Source organism: Scomber japonicus, chromosome 22, assembly GCF_027409825.1.
Source record: "Scomber japonicus isolate fScoJap1 chromosome 22, fScoJap1.pri, whole genome shotgun sequence".
Lineage (NCBI taxonomy): Eukaryota > Metazoa > Chordata > Actinopteri > Scombriformes > Scombridae > Scomber > Scomber japonicus.
Genome location: NC_070599.1, coordinates 8,734,550 through 8,758,650, shown reverse-complemented (window position 1 = coordinate 8,758,650; position 24,101 = coordinate 8,734,550). Strand labels below are relative to the sequence as shown.

The following is a 24,101-nucleotide window of genomic DNA, read 5'->3' as shown; positions in this document are numbered from 1 at the left end:
TCACACAGACCTACATGCGGGTCGGACTAGCGCTGGCAGCAGCGCACTTGGGTGCACGTTGGTCTTGTTGGATTTCACTGGTGCCTTTAACTTGAGCCGTGACGCTTGAGCAAATATTACATTTTTCACAATGATTTTAAAAGATGCGGCACCTGTTTGCGAATGTTGCAGAAAACGAGTAGAGGTAAGAGCCCTTGAAATATTACTTTGTCAGGTAACTTTGTGTGAATGACCTGTGTGCTGCAGCTTGTCTCCATGCTCAGTATTTTAAAACACGTTCATCATCTTGATTATATAGGCTATAGATGCATCTTGCAGCATTTCAGTACATATCTTATATGTGCATAGGTGAATATTGAATATTGAAGTTATTTAAGGCATGTCGGTTGGTCTGGGGTTTTTGAGTAGCTATGTCTGTTCTCTGATCTGTGCCAAACTCCAAACCCTACATGTTCTAAGACTTATTTCTGTATGGTGCATAATTGCATTAATTTACCACAGTCCATGGGAATAGATTGTGTAGGCCACTTCCTAGAATACTGATGTACATTAGACTATACTGCCAAATGAATACCCTCTCAATAACAATGATCCATTTAAGATATTAAAATGTCCCTTTAAATGAAGCAATATTCCTATCAGGTGGTAGACATCCAAGGAAGCTAACCAGGTAACTGGGAGAGTAGACACTATTCAGACATCTTTTGAAGCAGATGATATTAGTGAGTTAAGTATAGCATTTTTAATCTATATGAGAGTTTGATTCCCACTCATGCTAAAGATGTATTATTCCCTGTTACTGTACATTACAAAATCATCTCCTGAGTATCTAGCATGACTCAGCAGACAGGAAAGTTAGGGGTAGTGAAGGCTAAAGCTGAATCTGCAGTTCTTCGCACAGTCATCACATTCTTATGTCAGCAGAAAAGAGCAAGAGTTTATCAAGGGCTGACAGCTATAAGGGATTCCAGTAAGTCGATCAGGAAATTATGTCACACCTGTGTCATCTGATATCTAGTTACTTACGAGTCTGCACTTTGTCATAGGGAAGACATGTTCAAAATAAAGTGGAGGTTGAAAAGATTCAGAAGCAATCCTGCCACCACTGATATGCACTTTAAATAGCATCTCCTTATCAGCCAACTGTATCATTTAATCATTACTACCACAATGACTAGTTGGTTTAAATTGCTGAGCTCTGTCTGTGCACCTGTTTGACACGTGTTGGTTAAAATACCATGTCAAAGGCCTCATCTCATGTGAGCATCTTGCCACCTTTCCAAAGCGTCTGTCACATACCTGGAGTAATGCTTGCCATTATCCAAAGTACCACCACTTGTGGACTGCTGCTTCCAATTTAAAATAGCAACATGGTTTTGGCAGCTGATGTTGGCAGACAAAGCTGTTATCTTTTAGTTTGGCCACAGTCCTGGACCACAAATTCCACCACCATGGTGAGAATGCAGAGTGTGTATGTGTGTGTTTACACAGTTTAGGTTGATGCATTCTCACGTAGGCACTGGTGGAGGTGAAAAGGTCACAGTTAATCCTCAAGCTGAGTCACACACACTTCTTTAACAAAGTGACCGCATTTTGTAAAATGTCAAATGTAAGAGGGCATTGAAAGGCCATTAGTTTGTCTATACAGACTTTGCTTTGCTTCTCTAACATGAATATAAATTTGTAAATGTCAAAAATGATTAAAGTGTGTATCGTAAAGTAGTATACTTGGGACCACTTTGTTGATGTAATGTTTTGCTCTTAAATAATAATGTGGACAGACCTCCTGGGCTTGTATAAACTTAAAGTATCACAGGAGGTCTGAAAAAGACCATTTGCACAAAGATTTACTCTGACATTGACAAATGTATAAAAGTCCCCTAATAAATTTACTAGTGTGTAATTTAAGTGGAGCAGCCACTTAACAGCCAACAGGATGAAAACAGAGCCAGTGTAGTAGGATTTATTCCTTGAGCAACGCTCCCTAATTAGTTCCATTTAGTATCAATTTCCTGCCATGGTTATGGCTTGTATTCATTATGAGTAAGTGATAATTTCCAGTGAGACTATGAATGATCAAAATACATGTCAAACTGTGCTAGTAAATGTTACACACTCAATACTCTATTTATATGTATGTATTGGTGTATGTGTATTTTCTGGATAATGAGTCTACAGGGATTATAAATGTTTGTTCAGGGTAACAAGGAGACTCAAAAAGGTTACTTATGTGTATGGAGCAATTAGTAGTTTGTTGTGGGACACAACCAGCACATATAGAGTTTACAGAAGGTTTATGTAAAACATAGGCGTGATACAAGTCTGATGTGCAGTTTGATGAACCCAGACTGATGCTACGTGTCATTGAGTCTCCCCTCAATGGCACTGTCTGTGCAGAAAATGTTTCATGGAGGTTAAGCTGATTACAGGAGTGACCTCTTAAAGAACCACTACTAATATAGTACTCGTAATGGTATCATAATTATTGACGTTATATCTTATTATCCCTCAGTTGTAGCAGAATTGTTTTTGCTGTTTCGCTCAATTGGTGCTGGTTACATGGGAGTCTGGGAACTTAATCTAGCCTTTATCTGACCTGTCTTTCTTGGAGGATGATCTGTATTTTCTCTCATCCTTCTGCGTCATGCATCCAGACTGCTGTGAAAGAGTGCATTCAGCATGTGGTAAAGAGGAACGAGACTGGTTGCCCACATGACCCACAACAGTAAACCCGCTCTCACTTCCAATTATATCCTTAGAGGTCAGAGTGTGCTATGCTTTAGATTGAAGGTGAAAGGATCTGCTTTTTTGAATAAAGCTGACTAATGAACCAATTATAGAAATACCCTGTCCTATAATTAAGGGTTAAACAAGGACACAGGCATTTCTGCACTGTCATAATATCTGCAGGTTTCTGTTCATAATTCAGATATCACATGGTTTTGTATGCTTCATATGCAAGAATGAAACAAAATGAATGTGATGCTGCCTAATCATGCTGAATCATGCCTACATGATTCACAGTAATGATCATCAACTGCTATGCAAAGTGTATGATTACCATATATTGGCAAAACTTTGATATCAATATTCAGAATCATATGCAATAACGTGTATGAAAAACTCATTGAGCAGCCAGATGACAGCCACAAATGTGAGCAGTATCTCCAGCATATCAAAGGATATTTTTTGGTATAGACCAGGTGGGCTCCAAACAGTTTAGGGGAGGCTCAGTGAATGGAAGTTTCATGGCCTCAGACTTAAAAAAAACCCTAGTATAGGGTATTGACGTCTGCCCTCGCAGTGGGTGAACAGAAAATCAAATTTTGTTCAAAGGATGAATAATCTGCAACATTAATTTACCTCATTTCTCATTGATTTTGTATCGTCCTAAGTTATCTGACAAACTATTAAAGAGGACAACATAAAAGGACAACCACAGTACAAGTCAAAATTTGGGCACAACTTCTCTTTTCCCTGAATGAGAAACTGTGTAAACTTTTGACTGGTACTCCTAGTGTTAATCAATAAGTGAATTCAAGAATAAAAATCATATGCCATTAGCCCTGAAGGTAAGCATGGAACAGTCACCAGACCCTCACCAGATGTAGAAAGAAACAGACATAGAAAGACCTCTCAACTGATTTCACTAGATGAGAGTAGTGATGGAAGTGAGAAAGAATTTACAGTAAAGTCTTTCTTAGACTTAGACTTCAAAAGCATTCTCACACTGGCCTTTACAAAACAGTTATTCTGCTAGAAAGTAAGCCCCTACCATGAGACATAGTGCAGAAAGCTTATGAGCAGTCTTCTCCCTCAGATTGGATTGTATTGTTCTGCAATAGTTACTTCATGTAAATACATATAGGTTAAAGGGGTCCCAAATTCTATCTCACAGTTGTTGCATACTTGCTAGCACTGATCAACTGACCTTCCTGTTTCCTGCTCAGTTATCAGCAACCTTTGAGTGACTGTATTTTGTGTCTGCTGTATCTGTGTTGGCAGGACTGCTTGCCTTGCTGTTGATAGTGTTGGAGTGGACCCGGCCAGGTCTACCATCTCCGCTGAGGCCAATCTGTGACCTGAGGGTTCTGAACCATTTCATTCAGGAAGCCCGGGACGCAGAAATCGCTATGGTGAGAGGGAAATGTATGCATGCTTTCAGATGAAGGAGCAGTTGAAACTTGCTGCTGACTGTGGTCCTGGAATCACCCACATAACATGTTTTATGTACCATTAGATAAAAGTACCCAAACACTCTAACATTATTATTCTCTTGTTTCCATAGAAGTCTTGTACAGAAGGATGTAGCCTGTCAGAGTCTGTCACTGTTCCCCAAACCACAGTAGACTTTGATGTCTGGGAGAAGACAAATGTAAGTAACCACTGAAAACAGATTACACATACATATGATGATATGTAATGTCTTTAGAATGTATCCATGTTAGAAAACTTAACACAACCTCATAGAAAACTACTGCCTTCTAGTATATAGTCTTTTAACCACAAATGTCTACTTAGAATCATACTTTCTGGATAATCCTAGAAGTGTTTTGGGGGGCCTGTAACCTTATGACAGTGCTGATTATCTGCTTAATTTGTTTCTTATCTCTAACATAATGAAACTCTTAACCTCTTGCCCTTTCTTGTTTTTGGCAAGGCATTGGAGCAAGCCCAGGAGGTGCAGTGTGGCTTATGGCTTTTGCAACAGGCCCTCAGCTTGTTACGGACCTCAGTCACCAACACAGCACTACACAGCCACATAGACAACTCCATCAGAAATCTGCTTAGCATCAACGCTGTGCTGCGTAGCCTCAACATCCAGGTGAGTCACAGCAAGTTCAAAGGTACAAAGTTCAAAACCGCTGCAGCTGTATTACTTTGAGTTTTTGCCACCTAGCATGAGAAGAGCCTAATTAGAATGAAATAAATTAAAAACCTTAATCTTAATAAACTTTACTTTAAAGGGATAATTTGGACTTTTTAAAATCCTGAAAGATCCTGTCATATACATGACTTCATCTTGTTGAGATATTAATAGGAGTAAGAAGAAAGATCATTGACTGGAATGAGAGATACCTAAGTGTAGAATCGTATAATGTGAACTGGTGATGTTACAGCTGGGATGGTGTAGCTGATGACACTTTGTTAGTTTAGCATGCTGACATCCCCATTCACATGCTGCTAGTTGTTAGCTTAAAATGCTAAACTGACTTTACAGCAAGCATTATGTTAACTGTTGATTTTAGCCGATGATATCATAGACAGAGGTGAATACTTTGTGGAGAACATTAAGGTACCTACAAATGTCTGAAAACCAAGCACAAATGGACACTTCACATCAGCCAAAGTCCATCGAGTATCAGCGGCTGTGCTGAGTCTGTGGGTGAAGGTGAAGCTGGAGGTTGAGCTTTCTCTGTCATGATCTCAACTCAAAAAAACACCTTTTGAGAGGGTGCCCATCTGATTAGATTGGAGACCAGAGGGGTTACTAACTAGTGTCCATTGGTATAACAAGTGGAAGTAGATCAGCAGTGATAGTGTTTGGACAGAGAGACAATTTAGGTTAGCCTAAGACGATACAACATAGATGCAGGGCCTAAAATATAATGTCAGGTATATACTGGGCTTCCAAATACTGGTCTAACCTAACTTCATTGTGTCTTGTACACTTGTTCTTGAGCCACCTTTCTAAGGGGTTCATTGTTCTTTGCTTACAATATGTAACAATTACAAGTTTTGGGTGATAAACAAAAGGTTGGACTTTGTTCAGTGAGTCTGAAAGCAGAATATTCTGACAAACTCTGTTGCTTCAATAAAGCACTGCACAGTAAGCCAAGTAATTATCAAAGTTCCACATTTTTGCTGGATTCCTTCTGATATAGTAATTTTATGTAGTGATAACGTAAACTGTTTAATGAGAATTTAATTATATTAATTGGCACCAGGTTATTACAGCAGTTTCTCCTTTGCCTATTTGACATCCTCACACTTGAGCTCAACCTGAGTTTCCTATAACTGAGTAACAATGTTTTCTCTGGTAATATAGAAACTGAGGGATGTCATGTGACATTCTCTGGAAGTCTTTCGTGACAAGGCTGTGGGCACTAATGCTACTTTACAGGCTTGTTCTTACACAGCCTTTGAAATGAATCATTCAGGTCTATAATCAGGCCTTACAGAAAGACAAACTAAACCTGAAAAGAAGCCTGTGTTCAGACTCAAGGGTCACTGATATATTTTTACTATTTTAAACTGGGAACATTAACAAGGTTCTTACACTCATTGACACCCACAGCAGATTTTGAACGCAAAGAAACACAAACTTTACTAATATTGATCTTGTTAATACCATAACTCAGTCAACAACACAGATGAGATCAATTTGACATGTTGATGATATCAGAAGTTTTAACTATGTAAGGAAATGCCATGAAACTGACGACTTAATGCAAATTTCTGTGGTTTTGTGTACCCCTGCAGGCAAAAATGTAGCATATTGTAGCACAGGTTTTTGAGATGTTCATTGAAAGTGGAGGAAACACTAAAAAAAAAATGTTTCTTTGTATTCTCTTTTAGGAATATACCCCACCGGCAAGTGCAGCAGGGCTTGAGGGAACATGGACGGTGTCCTCACCAACAGATTTGCTTCAAGTCCATGTCAACTTCCTGCGAGGAAAAGTGCGCCTCCTTCTTTTGGATGCACAGGCTTGTCAGCCAGATGTCAGCTGATCGGGTCATCTCCCTACTCCAGGCAAAGCTGATTTGTGTTTCTGAGGGAAGAGGCAGGACTTGACTTTAACCTGCTTGCTGGCTGCTGGAAGCAGTAAGACAGACACGGCCATCCTCGTGTAAGCGGAGCAGGCTGAAAGGAAAGGACAGTCCCAGCTGGGCTTTGGATGGACAGGAGATGATTGCACCTTGAATTGTAGACGTCAAACATGGACATGATGAAGCACACATTGACCAAAATGAGGCTTTTTGGAAGCACTGCTCTTGCACTTTGTGTGTGGATGTACTTGTGTGTGTGTGTGTGTGTGTGTGCGTGCGAGTTAAGACTGCAAGTTTTTATGTGCGTATGTGTCTGTTTCCAGCGAGTCTGACCCCTAACTCGTATCTTTAGAGTGAACTGTGGAGTGGAACACCCGGAAAATATTGATTGCACCTAGAAGTTGGAGGTCTGTTAGGTTGCAACAGGGCATCCATTTTCAATACCACTGCAAAAAGGCAAAAACGAATGAGGCCTTAACCACATGCCTTTACCATGCCTCACAGAAACATTAGTCTCTTTTATTAGATTTGTTAATATAATGTTAATATATTTTTTAAAAGTTGTATAATTGCTATTTATACAGATTTTCTACTTTAAAGCTCCAGTCTTTGTATTTTTGTGTCGGAGCTTTAGGATTTTAGTTGGGCTCATGTTCTCATGTGCAACACTGAACACTTGCGCAAAGGTGTTTGTTGACATTTTTGCAATGACACGCTGCTGTCGTCCTTTTTTTTCTTCTTTTTTAATAAGATTGTATGTACCCGACTAGTTGTTAGTTTCGCACTGAATGTTCCTTCCAAATAACAGAATGAAGGACTATAAAGTTAATGCAGTGGCTAAGTTACAGTGAAAGAGGGAGCAAAATGTCAGTGAGGAGGAGGGCGGAGGGTTACATGAGAACTGTGAAGCTGCTTTGTTGTTTGTCTCACCAACACTCACCCAGAGCCTACACTGATAGCCAGCCTTCTGGAAAATCAAGCTTGGCCTTTACAATTAACATCCTGTGAGGCCGTAATTGCAAATAGTTTTCCAGAATCTGACGCTAGCACTGTCTCTGCCCCCCCCCCCCTCTATTGTTCGTCATTAGTCGTCAGAAAGGCAATCAGTTAGTCCTGGGAACTTGAGGCTTTATGTAAAATGGATGCTCAACCATTTCAAACTAGTTAAGTGTTCTTCCTTGTTTTTTTCCGTATTTTTATACTGTGTTGTGCAAGTGCAAGATGTTTTTAAGGATGTTTGTACATGTTTTCTTTCCTGTTTTTTTGCATTGTTTTGTCCCATCACTGTATAATTTGCTATTTAAATACAACATATTATTCTTGGATAAAGAAAGGATAGATGGAAACACAACAAGGGGAAGTCTGTCCTTTTCATTAATTATCTTTGTCTTGCTCGTCAGTTGGCAAACTGCTACAGTTCAGATGCTTAACTACAAGATCCTACAAAAGACTTCAGCAATCATTCTGCAATAACATCCAAATCTAGATGATCCAGTCGACTGTTAAATAAATGGTAAAGATTTAGACATTCCAGGTAATTTTATTTTTTGTCAAGAAGTCAAACATGAAAGCTGCCCATTAACGTAACACCACTGCATTCAATGATATCCTCAACCAAAAGTAAATCAATTCTTAGATACTCTTTGACCCTCATCTGAACCGACACTATAAACATTACTAGAAAGCAAGTTGTTGCCTCATAGTGCCATGGAAGCAAGGTTGCTGAAGTATAACATCTTGGTATATGTATGTGTAGCAAACTACTGACATCTAGTGGACATTCACTACAACATCTGCTTAAATTGTAAACTTAGGATTTATCAGTTTTTATATGTATTTCTATATTTAAAAACAAACAGACATGAAACTGTCAACACTTGTGAAGGATATTAGGCCATAAAATTAAAGACACTTGTACATTTACATTTGGCACAGCCATGTCTACATATATTAAATTACACTGAAGTTTCACCTGGAAAACACCACTGATGCTTCAAGACATGCAAACATAAAAAGTGATGACATTAACAAACTGCAACAACAAATAAAACTCAGTCAACTTAGGCTGTCCATTTGGGAGTATTCCTACACATTGTATGTCATCTGCTCCATTCTGCAGTCCTCTGCTAGCGCCATGATAGGTCTCCACACATACAGCTCCATCACATAACAATGTAATATCTGTCAATTGGTTAATGAAGGAACAAACAGGACTAACAGAAAACCTCTGCCCACACACATCAAGGAAACTTCTACCAAGGTCACTGTGGGTCAGGGTAGAAAACCTTAATATGAATAGCGGAGTTGTTGCGCGTACGTGTCATGGGCTCCCCAGCCTCATCCGGATCTTCAGGCTCCAGGTCATCCACAAGCTCCACTGTTGAGGTGTTGGCTGCCAGCTGCAGTGCCCCCTGGCTGCTGGCCTGTAACTGAAGGGCGATGTTGATAGCCCTGTTGATGGCAAGGCCCAGGCCGTGGACACAGATCTCCCTGTGACCCCCGCCTTCCAACAGCTTCTGACAGCGTGCCAGTTGAGCCCGGAAATCAGTCTTCATGTTGACGTAGACATCATTCCGTCTTTTGGGGAGTTTACGCGGGAGCCTTTTCCGAAGGGTGTACTCCACCGGGTCCATCTCTACAGCCGGAGACGTGGAGTCAGGGTGCACAGGGGCTGTCTGAGGCATAGAGGACATCCCTGGGTTGCGTGGATCTGTCATGTTCCGCAGAGTGTGTGTAGATGTATGCGCTGAAGCCCAGATAATGAAGCTGAGGAAATAGAGTAGCAGATATAAATTGACATACTGTGGTGAAATTGTAAAAGAACATGACCCCCCCCCTTTCCTGCTTATTGTCTCAATTCATTATTTCTATCCATGAAATGTGATAAAATAGTCAGCGATATATGCTCATCACAATTTCCTAAAACCAGGGTTCCCACACATTTTCACCAATTAATTTTCAAAACTTTTCCATAACTATTCCATAATATTTTACCTCATTTCCATGACTTAAATAGTTTAACAAAGGGTTGATTGGTGATTAGTATATTCATATTAAATGAATCTACTGATTTTTGACAAGGTAAAAGTGTGTGTGTGGGGGGGTCCTAGTTCATGCAGCCTGTCTTATACCCATTATCTTTGATATCAGGGTTAGGGTTAGGTCATCAGGTCATCCCTAATTCAAAGGTTTTCCAAAACATTCACCTAATTCCAAACCATTTCCAGGCCTGGAAAACAGTTTTTCACACTTTCATAACTTTTCCAGGAATTTCATGACTGTGGGGACCCAAATCAATGTTCATTCTTAAAATTGCTTCCCATTTTTGCCATAAAATAAAAAGAATAATCAGATAAATCCAAACAATGTCAATGACTAAATGTTTCACCTTTAAATCTCATAGATCCTAAAGTAAGCTGATTATAATACTCTAATTATGTAGTGTACTGAAACTGCACACGTATAAAAGAAAAGAAAAACCATCTACCATAAAAATACACTACTAAACCAAACACCTTTGATTATGCTGAAATGTATATTTCTATAGTAATGTTAAGGTACATCAGTGGCAACTTATCATAAAAAGACGTGGAGTCATTTTCACACATACACACTGTCCACATAGTGTCTTCCCTCTTTAACTGTTTGACAAACATCTGCACATGCATGAAAAACTAAAATATATCTGCAGATAGTACACATGAGCTTGTTAATAAAGTTCACTGCTGGCATCTACTGGCAGGATGCGTTTTTTTTGTTTACGTGTTTCACGTGTGAGTGAATAGAAATAACGCCGAACAATTAACATGTTTCTTGTTTCACAACAACATCTCATCTCCTAAAACCAACGTTTAGCTTAAACCCAGCGATAAAAACCGCTGTTTGAACCTTGGACTTGTCAGTAGAACATTAGAAAAAATAGCTAACACCGTGAGCCCGGCAGCAGCTATTAGCAGCTATTCACGGTGAAGCGTCAATACTTAAGCAGACCATTTATATAAACACTTACCCACAGAAGACAAGATCATAAATATTAACCTTTCCTCAGTGCTACTAAAGTGTCTGTCCACTCTTTTCTACAACAGTAGCATTTTAGCACCCCGTTTCTACTTCTTCTATTGTTATGTAATGTCGGTTGGCAAACAGCTTTTAGGTGCATTACCGCCATCTACTGGATCACAACGGTTACTACAGTATACAATTACATTCAAGTCTATTAATTCCTGGGGGTTTCTTAACATTTAAAAATAGTAGTATGTAACATTCCTTCTTTCTATTTATACTTGCTACTTTTCTCTGAATGCAGTGGTAATATTAGGCTATTATTTCCTCTATACAACACATCCTGCCTTTTCTTTTTCATTTCTGCTTTGATTATACTTTTAACCTCAGCCTTGCAATAGTTTACAACCATACTTATTTGTCTTTGTCATGTTGCATCTTTTGCATATTTAACTGCCTGCTCATTTCCATCCACACCAATATCATGCCTTGTGTCTAACTGTATGTATTCAATCTTGCTAGTGCTCTACTGGAATCAATCTAATCAAAACTTTGATTTGTTTTATTTCTATCCAGCTTAGAGTGAGTAGAAGAGCTAACAGTTCCCCTGTTTAGAACCATAACTATTCCATAATATTTTACCCTAGTTCATGAGTGCTGGGAATTAACCTGTTAGCTAAGTTTAGTCCACAGTCAAACAAGTTAATGTTACATTTTCTCCCCAAACATTAGTTACTGCTAACATTATAGAAAAAATAGTGTTTGTATTTCGTCCCTCTTTTATCTAACATTGAATCAATGCAGGTAAATATTTAGCAGCTATTCATAACTCTGATGTACCTGTTTTAATGTTGTATTAATGTCTGCACAGCGTTATACTCTCACAGCTCAATGTAAGCAAATATTGGACAGTTAGTATTGGACTAGTCTGCACAGGTGAGGATGTGGCTACAGCAATTGCACATATTTGGCCTAAGTGTGTGGAGGGATCCAATGTGATATCTTTTTATGGGGCACATAATCCCGAGTGGCACCCCTGCCCAGAAGTGGTATAACTCATCACTTATTTTTAAAGCAGCAGAGTCACATGTCCCTAAATATGAAAGAATGGGTTAAGGAGTCAATTCCACCATTTACATTGCTATATTGGTAAAAGTATACAACAATGTAAAACTACTACATTATAAGTATAAGTCTTGCATGAAAAATCATACTTAAGTAAAAGTACATAAGTATTATCTATTATCAGCTAAAAGTAGTAGTTTAGTCTCTCTGACTTATATATTATTATATATGACATCATTTAATTATTATACTGAAGCATCAGTGTTAGAGCAGTATGTTACTGTTGGAGCTGGTGACGTTAGTTTCAACTACTTATACAGTTAGCTAATTTAGTCCAGTGGTTCCCAGCATAGGGTTAGGGTTCGGGCCCCTCCAAAGGGTCACCAGTTAAGTTTAGAGGGAAAAATATGTTGATTTTGTTGAAGGTGTTAACTTATAGATGTCTGAAATGTTACCCGACACTGCTTTCTGTAAGCAGTCAAAAGCCAAATAGGTTGAAAACCACTGGTTTTATCTTTAACAATCTTTAAAGGTTTATGTCATCCACTGTGTCAAATCTTCATCTGAAAAATAACAAAAGCTGTCAAATCAATATAATAGAGTAGAAGTTTCCTAAATGTAGTGTAGTGGAAGTATAAAGTAACATTTAATGGAAATACTCAAGTAAAGTACAACTGCTTCCAAATTGTACTTCAGTGCAGTAGTTGATTAAATGAAATTAGTTTCTGTCAACCACAGTCTGTAATTTGTGACTGAAAAGTCTGTAAAGATAGACTGACAAACAAGAGAATGTCTTTTTGGATTTTTGATACACTTGCAAGTGGGCAAGTCACACATTCCAGGTATCACACATCTGTCACATGTCAAGACAATGGACATATGGATCATTCTACTCAAAACACAGATTAAAACTTCTCAGAGATGGGGGGTGTCACCTGTTTTCTCAACACACTTGCAACAGAGGGGAGTCTCATCTAAGAGATATCCTTTGTTACAACATTGACCTTTCACCTAATTTCAACTACAGCTTAAGGTTTATGTATTTGGTCATGGTATAGTTCTTATTATAATCACTGCACAAAAATGTGTTTGTGTAGGTCAGACAATGTGGATGACTTTGTTTACATTTTAAATCCTTAATGTAATAGGGCAACTGACATGAAATCAACATTGTGTGATTCTGGTGGACTCTACACAGTTATCTCTGAATTGTGTTAAATCTGCAAGACAGCAGGGTAAACAAATGTGTGCATTAAATAGGGCATTTGTGGTGGGTTTCAGTTTAATCATGCCATTTACTGTAAACAGTAGTTTCGTTTTCCCGGAAATCAGATGATGCTGTGAAAGTGAAAGTTGCTTGATCCAGCAGAATAAAAGGGTCTGCTGTGTACCGTCGCCCTGCATTGACGCAGCGAAGAGGACATGTCTACAGGACAAGTACGCCTTACCAGCTTCTGCAGTACTGCATAGCTGAAACAGAAGAATGCATTTTTAACATGGAGAAATCTCCCCTTTAAAGGTGGGTTATCCTTTTCGCTTTGTCAGTGATTGTTCCGTTATGTGATGATGAGGGTGACGTATGCCATTTGTACAATAGATTATTATAATCGAATAGGCTACTTGTCTATCCAAACTTGTGCTGAACTATGCACTTTCTTGTTTTTTTTTTAAATTATCGTTAATGCGGTGATTTTATTATTTATTTTTTTATAAATTGCGGTGACTCTTATGCATTAATTCGGCAATATACAGTGCACCAATCATTATTACTTATATGATCTGCATCAAAGACATGTTGGAAATGTCTTACTGCGCAACCGGTGTTATGCTGAGTTCTGTCTGCCCGCCGAGAACCGCATGAACCTCGCGGGAGCGCGCAGAGCGACAGGGAAGGCTAGCAGAGATTGTAATGAGTTTTAAGACAAAGTAATGTCACGATATATTTCTATTATTAATCAAGGAAAAATTGTAAATTTCAGACCAATCGTAGGCAATCAAGGACATGCTGCTTTAGGCTACTGGTAACCTACTCAGTCTAATAAAACACGGATGACTCTAGACATTAAAACTATAGACTTCAGATCATCAATAATCGTCGATGAGCCCGATAAAGTTTATATCGGGTTTAAACAATAGTTTGCCTTAAAAAATCATTACAATGTGTGGTAGGCCTAGTTTTTTCTTTAGATGTGCGCGCTCCCGCAAGGTGCATTCAGTTCTCAGCCAGCAGACAGAACTCGACATAACACCTTGGAAACTCTGACATTTCACAAGTTGAGCAGTATTCTATTTTGGCTTATATTTGCTAAAAAGCCATTAAAAAATAAAAGTGGGTGTTTCATATTTGCAAGGACACATAACCACTCATACGTTTTTAAAAACCCTCAATACACTGGAATTGAAATTCATTCACTGAAACTATTCCAGTTTTCTCCCACAGCCAAACATGCCAGTGAATTTGCTACAGTCAGTTGGAGTTAGTGTTAGTAGGAACGTGGATGTTTGTGCAAGTAGGTGTTACCTGCTTCCTGTCCAGTGTTTAGGGTGTATCCTACTTCCTCTTTTTTAGTGCACTCAGTGTCTAGGGGGCTCCACCCGTACCCCCCACCCCCACCCCCACCAATGACACTGCAAAAATGTAAATATAATATTTTCAATGGGCCACCTTCAGGAGAGAGAAACTATGCATGTTTGGTAAAAAGATTATATCTCCATTCAAGATGAACTGTATGTCTTGTCAGGGAAGTAGAAAGCAAGAGAAGAGAATTATTTTGAGTGTTCTTTGAATTTTTTTGTTAAGATGTTCATCCATCTAGGTATCCAAGACACATCCCACCCAAACTTACCTCTCAGATAGTAAATTAGTACATGCTATGCAGCTAAAATTTAATATTGAACAAGACCTTTTATTTGTATTCAAAGTTGAAAATACAATGTGACCATGGCATAAGCTAATGCTTTTAAAACTGATATATGGTAAAATCGTAGTTAACCTCTGCTTTGTAGAAGCACAGAAACCAGGAATCTGTAAAGTGAGCTGACTGATGACTCTGTTCTGACTTTTAGCCAACATGGCATGGAAGTGTAAATATGGTTTGGGTCTATAGTAAAGCACACTGCGTGGTATTTTAAACATGCACAATATGGTACTTTGATAATAAAGCTTACAGACTTGTCTCTTATTGCTTTCAGTGAGAAGCATCTTAAATATCTGGACTGGAAGCGTGGGACTGAGTTACAGTGTATATCCACAATGGAGGTAAATTACTCCTCGCACATCTACAGAAGATAGATGAAAACAAAGTTGCAATATATGCAAATTGTCTTACCAGCTAATGAGTAGATGAGTTGATTTAACACATATAATCATGCATATTCTTATTCTTATTTGTCAAGGACGTTTGTAATGGAGATGTTGATCTGTACTGTGCAGAAGTAGAGGACACTCCACCAACACCACAGTCTGGCTGCAAGGGTGAGTGTCAACAGGTTGATCCAAATAGTAAAAGTCGCCTTTAGGCAATTTATCATTGAGCACGAAAGGCAGTAGTTTTATTATCAATATTATTATTGCATTATTATTTCCATTGAGCTGCAGCCACTGTTAAGATAATAGTTTTTTATGGACATTTAGTTCAAGGTTTTGTCATCCCTGAGTACAGATGCAGACATATGTTTCCCCTGACCCTTCAGAGGGTTATAAAAGAAGATTGAAGTAAAATATTAATAATGTCACCCCTGTGTGAGAAAATTAATAATAATTCTGCCAGAGCTTTTTTCTTTATTTCCTGCTTGGCTTTAACATGTGTGCATGTCAGATGGCAGTGATTCATGACAATATGACCCATTTTAGTATCACTATACTTAAAGAAACTACTGAGTGGTCAAAACATACATGTGGCTGTTTGGACACAAGACAGTTTATTTTTGTTAAAACATTCCCTGCTATGCCTCCAAAAAGAACCTCCTTACAAATTAAATACAATTCCATACTTATTTTACTCATTTCAAATTTTCACCACTAGATGTCACAATTGTGTCGAGTTTAATTTATAAGCATGACTAAAGACAGAAATAATGCCCCTGGATTAGTAACTGTTAACTGCACAGGGATTTACTTTCAAGGCAGTCGTTGTTATAGATTTTTCTTAAAAAAATAGTAAAGAACTGGCAGCAGGCTTGCCATTAATTGATAAATTATAAATCATTAATTTAATGTATTTTGACTAAGCAACCAAGCAAGCAAAAAGGAACTTAACTGTGAATTTGCTGGATGAAGATGGGTGAATCATCATACTTCACTATCCAGACAGCCATGTGGCATCTTTTGTCTGAGCCATTTCAACAATCCAAATTAAGTGTAGTGTACTGCATTTAAAGATAATGGGTTACTATTTACTTTTTGATGTAAAATAACAGCAATTTCAGCAACAGTTCAGGTCCTAGTTTTTATTGTCAGCTAACAAAGCACACCATGAAAATAGGACAACTCCTGCTAAATTATCACACCCTGGACAAGACTAGTCAGCAAAGACAACAGAGACAGATCATTTCAACTTGCTATCTCACATGTTACCAGAAAAAAACCTTGTCACATTGTTGGAAGACAACTTTTGAATTGTTGGAGGGTATATATTTTTACTTTTGAAGAACCCAGATAGCAAAATTCTTTTGGCCCATATCTGGCCCACACCTGACATGTTCATCCGGCCCACATACAGCATGGAATGATGGCACTTGGGCGGTCCGCTCATGTTTACCAAAAGTGGGCCATAACCAAGCCATCACAATGCCAGATGTCAACCAAAAACACACCAAATAAACCAGTTCGGCCAAGACTGGCCCAAATATGTTTCAACAAAGGTGGGCCAAGTATGTTTCCTTATATGTGGGCCTCTTTAGGCTCACATCCGGATTAGTCATTGCCATACTTGCCATATTTCGGCCAAAGATGGGCCATATTCGTTTTGTGATATTTGGCCCAAATGTAGCATTTACTACATGGGCCAGTTTAGGTTCACGTCTGTTTTGTCCGGGCCAGAAGAATGCCTACAGTGCCGGATCATTGCCTCAAGTGGCCCACATTCACATGCTATCTGGGAAGGCTCGGTGCTTTCAGGCTTTTTTCTTAGATAAGCTAAACATGTCATGAACCTGTGTATTTTATGAAAGCAGAGAAATGAAATTGCTATGTAGTTAACAGAAAAAATAATATAAAAATATTTTATACTGAGACTTTTTATAGTTCAGAATTTATTGGGTCTGCACTGTCTCCGGGAAATATCTGCAACCTGGCATGCTGAGTCTAGCACTGAATTAATAGGCTAAATAAACTTTATAGTTGCAATAACTGTTACCCATTAATGTATTGCGGAACTTAAACATGTTTGTAGGTTGTTCAGTATAAGCATACTGCATCTTTTTGTTTCCAAATAAATTTCAAATATTAGTGACTTGAATTTTCATCACAATTATTTAAGGAAATATTCAATTAAAATAATTTTAACAATATTAATTCAAACGAACATCGTATTTGGTGTTCAAAGATTAAAGTCCAACTAAAACTTAAATTCTTGGTGCCAGTTTAACAGTTGGTGGTATCTGGCTAAAATATGTGGTCGAATGTTATATAACCAATCTGACCAACATTGTTATCTTTAGGTCCTTTATCCTGGGCGACAAACACGGAGCAAGAAAAAAATATTTCTATTTGAGGAATGTTCTGCTTTTACAAACATGTGTTAATTTCTAGACTGCTTTGTCACAACAACTGTTGATTACACTATATATTTTAGACACAAAACTCTGGAAAGCTGATTTTACATAATGTAGAAAAAGAAACTTAATTTTGAAACTACCAAAGAAAAACTTTTTTTTCTCTAAAACCGAAACATATTTCATCTTGAATGCAATGGTGGGATGCAACAATATGCACACATGTTAGTGTACATACATTAATTGATTCTATGTGTCAACAATTTTGATCCATGTTTCAGAATATTAACTCCTATGATTGGTTTAAATAACATAACACGCATATCAATATTGCAAATGCATTTATTATATGTTTAATCCATCTATAGTACATAATACAACCAATCATAACTTTAATAATCATTGTCTAAATATTCACAGAGACACAAATGGAGAGCTTATTGAAGGATCTGGGCTTGGAGCAACACTACAATGAGAAGATATCCCTGAGCACAGTACTTCAGATTGATGGGAAGACCATTACTGATGAACCTGTCAAGTGTAATTCAGATCTTCCGTTGTATTTTCTGAAGAAACTGATGATGGTTAATGTGACAGCTAGGAATGTGAAATTCATTTCAGGATGTGACTTAAACTGTGATGCTGCATCAGGGAATATAGGGTTAGATCTTGATAAATTGCTCAACAGTTCAAATACAGGTAACATGCTAAACCCGCTTGACGTAATTACTGCTCTTTTTCTGTGTTCTGATGGTTTTGTACAGCAGGAAATGGCACTCAAAATGTCTATGTGTCAGTTTTCTGTGCCTCTGCTGCTTCCCAGTTGTGACACAGAAAAGTGCACACTTATGCTGTGGGCCATGAGAGACATTGTTAAAAAGTACAGGCCTCAGTCACTGTCTGAATCCAAGGGCTTCATTGAAGACAGAATTGTTCTCTCAGATCTTCCAATGATATCTTTTGTGAGATTAGGTGAATGCTCCTTGTCCAAGTCAGAGATTCTCAATAAACTTCTGAGCAATTCTCAGCAGTACCATGACACCTTTGTTCATGGCAACATGGAGTGTGGCGACAGTCCGAGGCGAATATCCAATGGATTGGTTGAAATGACTTGGTACCTTCCTTGTGGAAACAAAAACATGGATCTTTTCAGTGAACCAGTTGCTGTAGCTAACCTTCGTGGGGAGATTGCTTCATTTGAAACACAGTACTCTTTTTTGTGTCAGACATCTACAGCAGTTTTTGTGTTCTTTGACAATTTGGACTCTGAGTGCAGGCTACTGACCAACCAACACCAGAAGGCGCAGATCTTCTTGGTAGGGAACTGTGAAAGTAAGAGATTCAGTTTGGATGCACTGAAAAAGGTAGCAACCAAGCTGGGCTTGACCAACAGCAACATCATTTTGAAGACTAAAGGTATGAATGATGCAGACTTTGTGAGAAATTTGAGGAAAACAGTCAGGGATGTTGTTGAAAACCCAAAGATGAAGATGCCAATAGAGCAGATGGCTGACATTGCCCATGAACTGGGAATCTTGGTTGATGAAGACTCTCCAGAGTGCCAGACTGCCAAGAAAAATGCAGATCTCATCACTGCAGAAATTCAAGACAACCTCAAATACAAAGAAGCTCAGCTTCCCAGGCAAGGCCAAATATGGAAGGAACTGACTTGCTTAGAGAAGGAAGAATTTCGGCTTCGGAAAGTTGGATCTGAAAATATAGAAATGTACAAAAGTAATCTTAAGGTACAGAAAAAAAAACTTAGGGGAAAACAGAACTTTTACAACATATCACCTGCTATGATATGTTTCATCAATGCAATATCAAGCCCTGGGATAGAGAGATCCTATTTCCTGAAATGGATGCGAATTAACCTCGATAACCTGTCTCGAGAAAAACTTTCTGGTCTCAGGGAACAATACAAAAAGAAATGTAAGAGTTCTGAGAACAAAGAGGAGATTAAAGACATCGACAGACAACTTTCCAACAGCTCACTGGGGACTGAACACTTCTTCCGTGAAATGGGTCAAATCTATGAAGCTTCAGTTTCCCTTCCAGAAACGGACCCATCACGTCAACAATTACAGCATCTTCCAAAACTCTGTGCAGAATTGTTGCTTGATGGATTTCCTCTTGAGCTTGTTGATGGAGATGCATCCAACATACCTCTCAGATGGGTGAGTGATGTTCTCTCTCAGCTCAATGACTTGGTGGCTCCCAAGAGCAAGATATTGGTGGTCACAGTACTTGGAGTTCAGAGCACAGGAAAGTCCACTCTGCTTAACACCATGTTTGGAGTGCAGTTTGCTGTCAGCAGTGGTCGATGCACTCGAGGTGCCTTTATGTTGCTCATCAGAGTCAGTGAAGATATGAGAAAAGTACTCAACTGTGACTTCATGGTGATCATTGACACTGAGGGTTTAAAGTCACCAGAGCTTGCACAACTGGATGATAGCCATGAGCATGACAATGAGCTTGCAACACTTGTTGTGGGGCTGAGTGATATCACCATTATCAATATTGCCATGGAGAATTCAACAGAAATGAAGGACATCCTACAAATAGTTGTGCATGCTTTTCTCAGGATGAAAGAGGTTGGCAAAAAGCCCAAATGTCAGTTTGTTCACCAGAATGTGTCAGATGTTTCAGCCCATGACAAGAACTTACGAGACAGGAAGCTGCTCTTGCAGCAGTTAAATGAAATGACCCAGGCAGCAGCCAAAATGGAGAAGAAAGAAGAGAACAAGCGCTTCACTGATGTGATGGAGTACAATCCAGACACTGGGAACTGGTACATTCCTGGACTCTGGAATGGAAACCCACCAATGGCACCAGTCAATGCAGGGTACAGTGAAGCTGTATATGAGCTCAAGAAGAACATCATCCAAATGCTGGGAAATTGCGAATCAACAAACAATATCTCTGAGTTTACAGAGTGGATGTCAAGCCTGTGGAATGCAGTGAAGCATGAAAACTTCATCTTCAGCTTCAGAAACAGCCTGGTGGCTGATGCCTACATGAGGCTTTGCACAGAATTCAACAAATGGGAATGGGAATTCAAAAAAGAAATGTACACCTGGGTCACAAATGCTGAAACAAGAATTTCCAATTTTGGGAAATTTGTTGTGAGATCAGAGAATCATGACATGAAAGAGTTTCTTGCATGTTTGAAAAGTGAAGCTTGCACACTGCTGTCTAAATGGGAGATAAAGCTCCTTAAGAATCTGACAGAGTACTTCAAGCAAACTGAGGGTCATGTCTATCTGGTAGAAGGATACAAAGAGGAATTCTCAAACAGTGCAAAAAGTCTTCGACGAGAAATAGAGAGGTCTGTGTTTAATCGGATCACAGCAGCAGCAGAAATCAAACAGGGAATGGCAGAACTTGAAAGAGTCAAGAAGAATCATACAGAAGAATTAGATGGAAGAGTGTGCGCATTAGTTGGGAAATGTCGGAAGAAAAAAGTCAAGATGACAGACACAGAGCTGGACCAAGAATTTGAAAAAATGTGGAAGGAAACAGTGGATGCTCTATCATTTTCAAAACAAAAGGCAACAAATGTCTTTACCAGTGTGTCTCACTCCCTGAGAACAAATATCTCACATAAGGGGAGTTGTGCATGTGAAGTATTAAGCCAAAAAAGCCTACATGAATGTGGATTGGAGCAATTCAAATATACAGCTGAAGGAATGTTTAACAAATTTAAAAAGTTCTTCAACATGCAAGGTCACACAATCGCTGTACAAAAAATGGCTGACAGCATCATATCTGCCTGCTCACAGTTTGTGAATGACAAAGTGGACAAGAAAAGTAATTACCATGACACTTACATTGAGGAGATCCTTCTCATGATTGATGAGAGGCTGAAAAACAACCAAGAACTGAAGACAGGCATTGAGTTTGAAGTTTCCCTAAAACAGCACATCTGTGGATTTGCAGCCAGGAAGTTTCAGGAAATGCATGAAGATTTCATACATGTGAATGATCCTTACAGATGTCTGCTTCAAAACAAAGAAAAGTTTCGTACAGATTTCAAAGATGTCTTCAATGAACGAGATCAGTGCCAGAAGAAGGCACAAGAATTCACCAACAAATGCTTGAAGCCTGCAGTCGAAGACTTTGTCAACCGCTCCTTGGGTCCTGACATCATTGGTGAAATGCAGACACGCTATGAGTTCAAAACACGGATGTACTTCCAGTATTCAATTTTATTGGATTTGTTCACCAATGGTGACTTTGAAAAGTATCTGAGCTACATTTGCTCATATGAGGATTATGTGAAGGAATGGACACTCAGCCAAATAATGGAACACTTCTCCAACCCATGTAAAGCATTTGAGTTTGAGGATCAACACATTCAGTCAAGTATCAACAGCATAAACAATGCCATCAACAAGGCCAAAACAGGAAAGAGTGACAACTTGAAGACATTTGTTAAAGATATCTGCAAAGAACTTGGTGATAAACTGGATATTCCCCAGGATGCTCTTGGTGCTTTCATGATCCTGAACAATGCAGTCCAGGAACAGTTTGCTTACTGGCTCATAGAGTGCGTGAAGGAGATGGCACAAGCTCTAAGAGAGAAGCTAAAAAGATCCAACATTGAAGTGAAACTAAAAGATCTCAATCCGAAGCCTCAGAATGAGCTTTTCACCAAACTGATGGGATGTGGTAAACAGTGTCCATTCTGCAAAGCACCTTGTGAAGCAGGAGGAAATCAACATACTGAGCACTGGACTTCTCTACATCGCCCAAAGGGTCTTGGTAGATTTAGGTGGGATGTCACAGAAAATCTTGTCATTGACATATGCTCATCTGCTGTCATTAGTGATGTGCGTTTTCGCTGTGATGCTACTAAGGGTGAATGGCACCCTTACAAGCGTTACAAAGAAATTTTCCCAGACTGGAAAATTGTTCCAGATGTAAGCCTTCAGGCCTCAGACTACTGGAAATATGTAATGGCGAATTTCAACAATGAGTTTGCTAATGCATATAAAGCAAAGGCTGCTGATATTCCTTCAGCTTGGAAAAATATCACACCTGAGGAAGCAAAAAGAAGCCTGAAAGAGTCATTTAACATCAAATGAGAGACTACTGACATTTATTCCTCAAGTGATTTTATGTTACAGAAATGTACTTCCTCCTCCTTGCATTGATTTTACCCTCTCGTGGATGTCACAAACATACTAAATAAGCAGAAAAGTTGAATATAGAATATATATATATATATATATATATATATATATATATATATAGTCAGTGCATAGAGATATTTTACCACCAGAGTTTGCTAAAGAGACATAAAAATCACTGCATGCAATGCTCACCTCTGCCTAAACCTTTGTGTAACATTATAAGAACATTATATCCTTTTAACTGTATTCTGACAAAGACACTTTTTACTTACATTTTTTTTATACACTGAGTTAAAATGTTAGGAGCACATGTTATAACATTACAATCATTAAATCTGAGCTTTGTATGACTTTCATTCTATTGTAATTGAAACGTTGTGTGCAGTTAATCAAAGTATCAATGTGACATTGAAGTATCTGATTCAAATATTCAAAGTTTTAAATGAAAACTCAAATATATTTGATATTGTCAACATGTATGCAGGATAGAGAGTTTTTTCATGATTGATATGTCTTTTACTTTACTTTGAATATATATTTGTTTCTCTTTAAGTTTTTGGTTTCAAATATTTACTTTTTTCTTAATGAATCAAAGATATTTAGTCCATATGTCATCATGAATACATGTCTATGTTTTAAAATCTAGTAGTGATGTGTTTTTTTCAAACTCACAATGACCTTGTTTTGTTACTGTGATGTATTTACATTGTCAAATGACTTAAAATAACATCTATGTGGTATTGTCAAAATGTACCATAGACTATTAAGTGATTTTATTACTTCTGTTAACTAATTAAAGAGACAAAATCAGTTATGAATGTCTTTAATGTTTCATTTAAAGTGTCTGTTTTTTAAAATAAGACAAAGCACACATTCACAGTAGTCAATTGTGATAACACTGTTTATTTTGGGTGTTATATGTATGCCGGTCCACAAGGTGGCGCCAGTGTGTGCTTGTTCTCTGTTGGGAGTATACTATTGAGACGGGGAAATAAGAGTTGTTGTCTGCCTGTTGTTAATGAAAAGAAAATGTGAAGTACTGAGTTCGTCAAGGACAAAATAAACCCCTCGGTGTTCAACAAGAAGTTTTCCCTTGAGTTACTACACAATGAACTGTAGTTTTTGTCCTTATAACACATTAGACATAAATTAGGTACTTTGCATAGATGGCAAGATTTGAATTGTAGGAAACACAATGTTATCATTCAGGGAGCAGTTAGAGCAGCGCCCTCTTCAGGAAAGGTCAGTTGAAGATACTACATATTCATATATTAAATGCAATTAATGAATTTGTTTAGTAATAAATAAAGTTATCTTGTGTTAAATGTGTGCTCCTTGTTGTATTATTGCGGATACCAGATTGTATCAAGATCCAACCAAAAACATCAATTACAGCATTTTCCTCTAATTTGT

The 24,101-nt window shown here is 38.3% G+C and overlaps 3 protein-coding genes across 3 annotated transcripts; 2 read left to right on the top strand and 1 right to left on the bottom strand.

The window, feature by feature from the left end:
* The first annotated feature begins 67 nt into the window (after positions 1-67).
* epoa (erythropoietin a) lies at positions 68-8,270 on the top strand. Its single transcript, XM_053342982.1, has 5 exons — positions 68-184; positions 4,006-4,136; positions 4,289-4,375; positions 4,661-4,825; positions 6,580-8,270. Exons 1-5 carry the CDS (start codon positions 163-165, stop codon positions 6,730-6,732), a joined length of 558 nt encoding a protein of 185 aa, XP_053198957.1. The 5' UTR covers positions 68-162; the 3' UTR covers positions 6,733-8,270.
* Positions 8,271-8,291: 21 nt separating this feature from the next.
* On the bottom strand, positions 8,292-9,532 carry pop7 (POP7 homolog, ribonuclease P/MRP subunit). Its single transcript, XM_053342983.1, has one exon. It carries the CDS (start codon positions 9,486-9,488, stop codon positions 9,033-9,035), a length of 456 nt encoding a protein of 151 aa, XP_053198958.1. The 5' UTR covers positions 9,489-9,532; the 3' UTR covers positions 8,292-9,032.
* Positions 9,533-13,264: 3,732 nt separating this feature from the next.
* On the top strand, positions 13,265-22,704 carry LOC128384272 (up-regulator of cell proliferation-like). The gene is made up of 4 exons (XM_053343819.1): positions 13,265-13,357; positions 15,031-15,097; positions 15,235-15,313; positions 17,974-22,704. Exons 2-4 carry the CDS (start codon positions 15,092-15,094, stop codon positions 22,638-22,640), a joined length of 4,752 nt encoding a protein of 1,583 aa, XP_053199794.1. The 5' UTR covers positions 13,265-13,357; positions 15,031-15,091; the 3' UTR covers positions 22,641-22,704.
* Positions 22,705-24,101: the final 1,397 nt, after the last annotated feature.

Bases quoted from the DNA above. Each gene is read 5' to 3' on its own strand.
- epoa (XM_053342982.1), top strand. From the start codon at position 163: ATGTTGCAGAAAACGAGTAGAG. The intron at 4,376-4,660 runs GTAAGTAACCAC...GTTTTTGGCAAG, and splicing joins ATGTCTGGGAGAAGACAAAT to GCATTGGAGCAAGCCCAGGA. The intron at 4,826-6,579 runs GTGAGTCACAGC...ATTCTCTTTTAG, and splicing joins TGCGTAGCCTCAACATCCAG to GAATATACCCCACCGGCAAG.
- pop7 (XM_053342983.1), bottom strand. From the start codon at position 9,488: ATGACAGATCCACGCAACCCAGGGATGTCCTCTATGCCTCAGACAGCC.
- LOC128384272 (XM_053343819.1), top strand. The intron at 15,314-17,973 runs GTGAGTGTCAAC...AAATATTCACAG, and splicing joins ACCACAGTCTGGCTGCAAGG to AGACACAAATGGAGAGCTTA.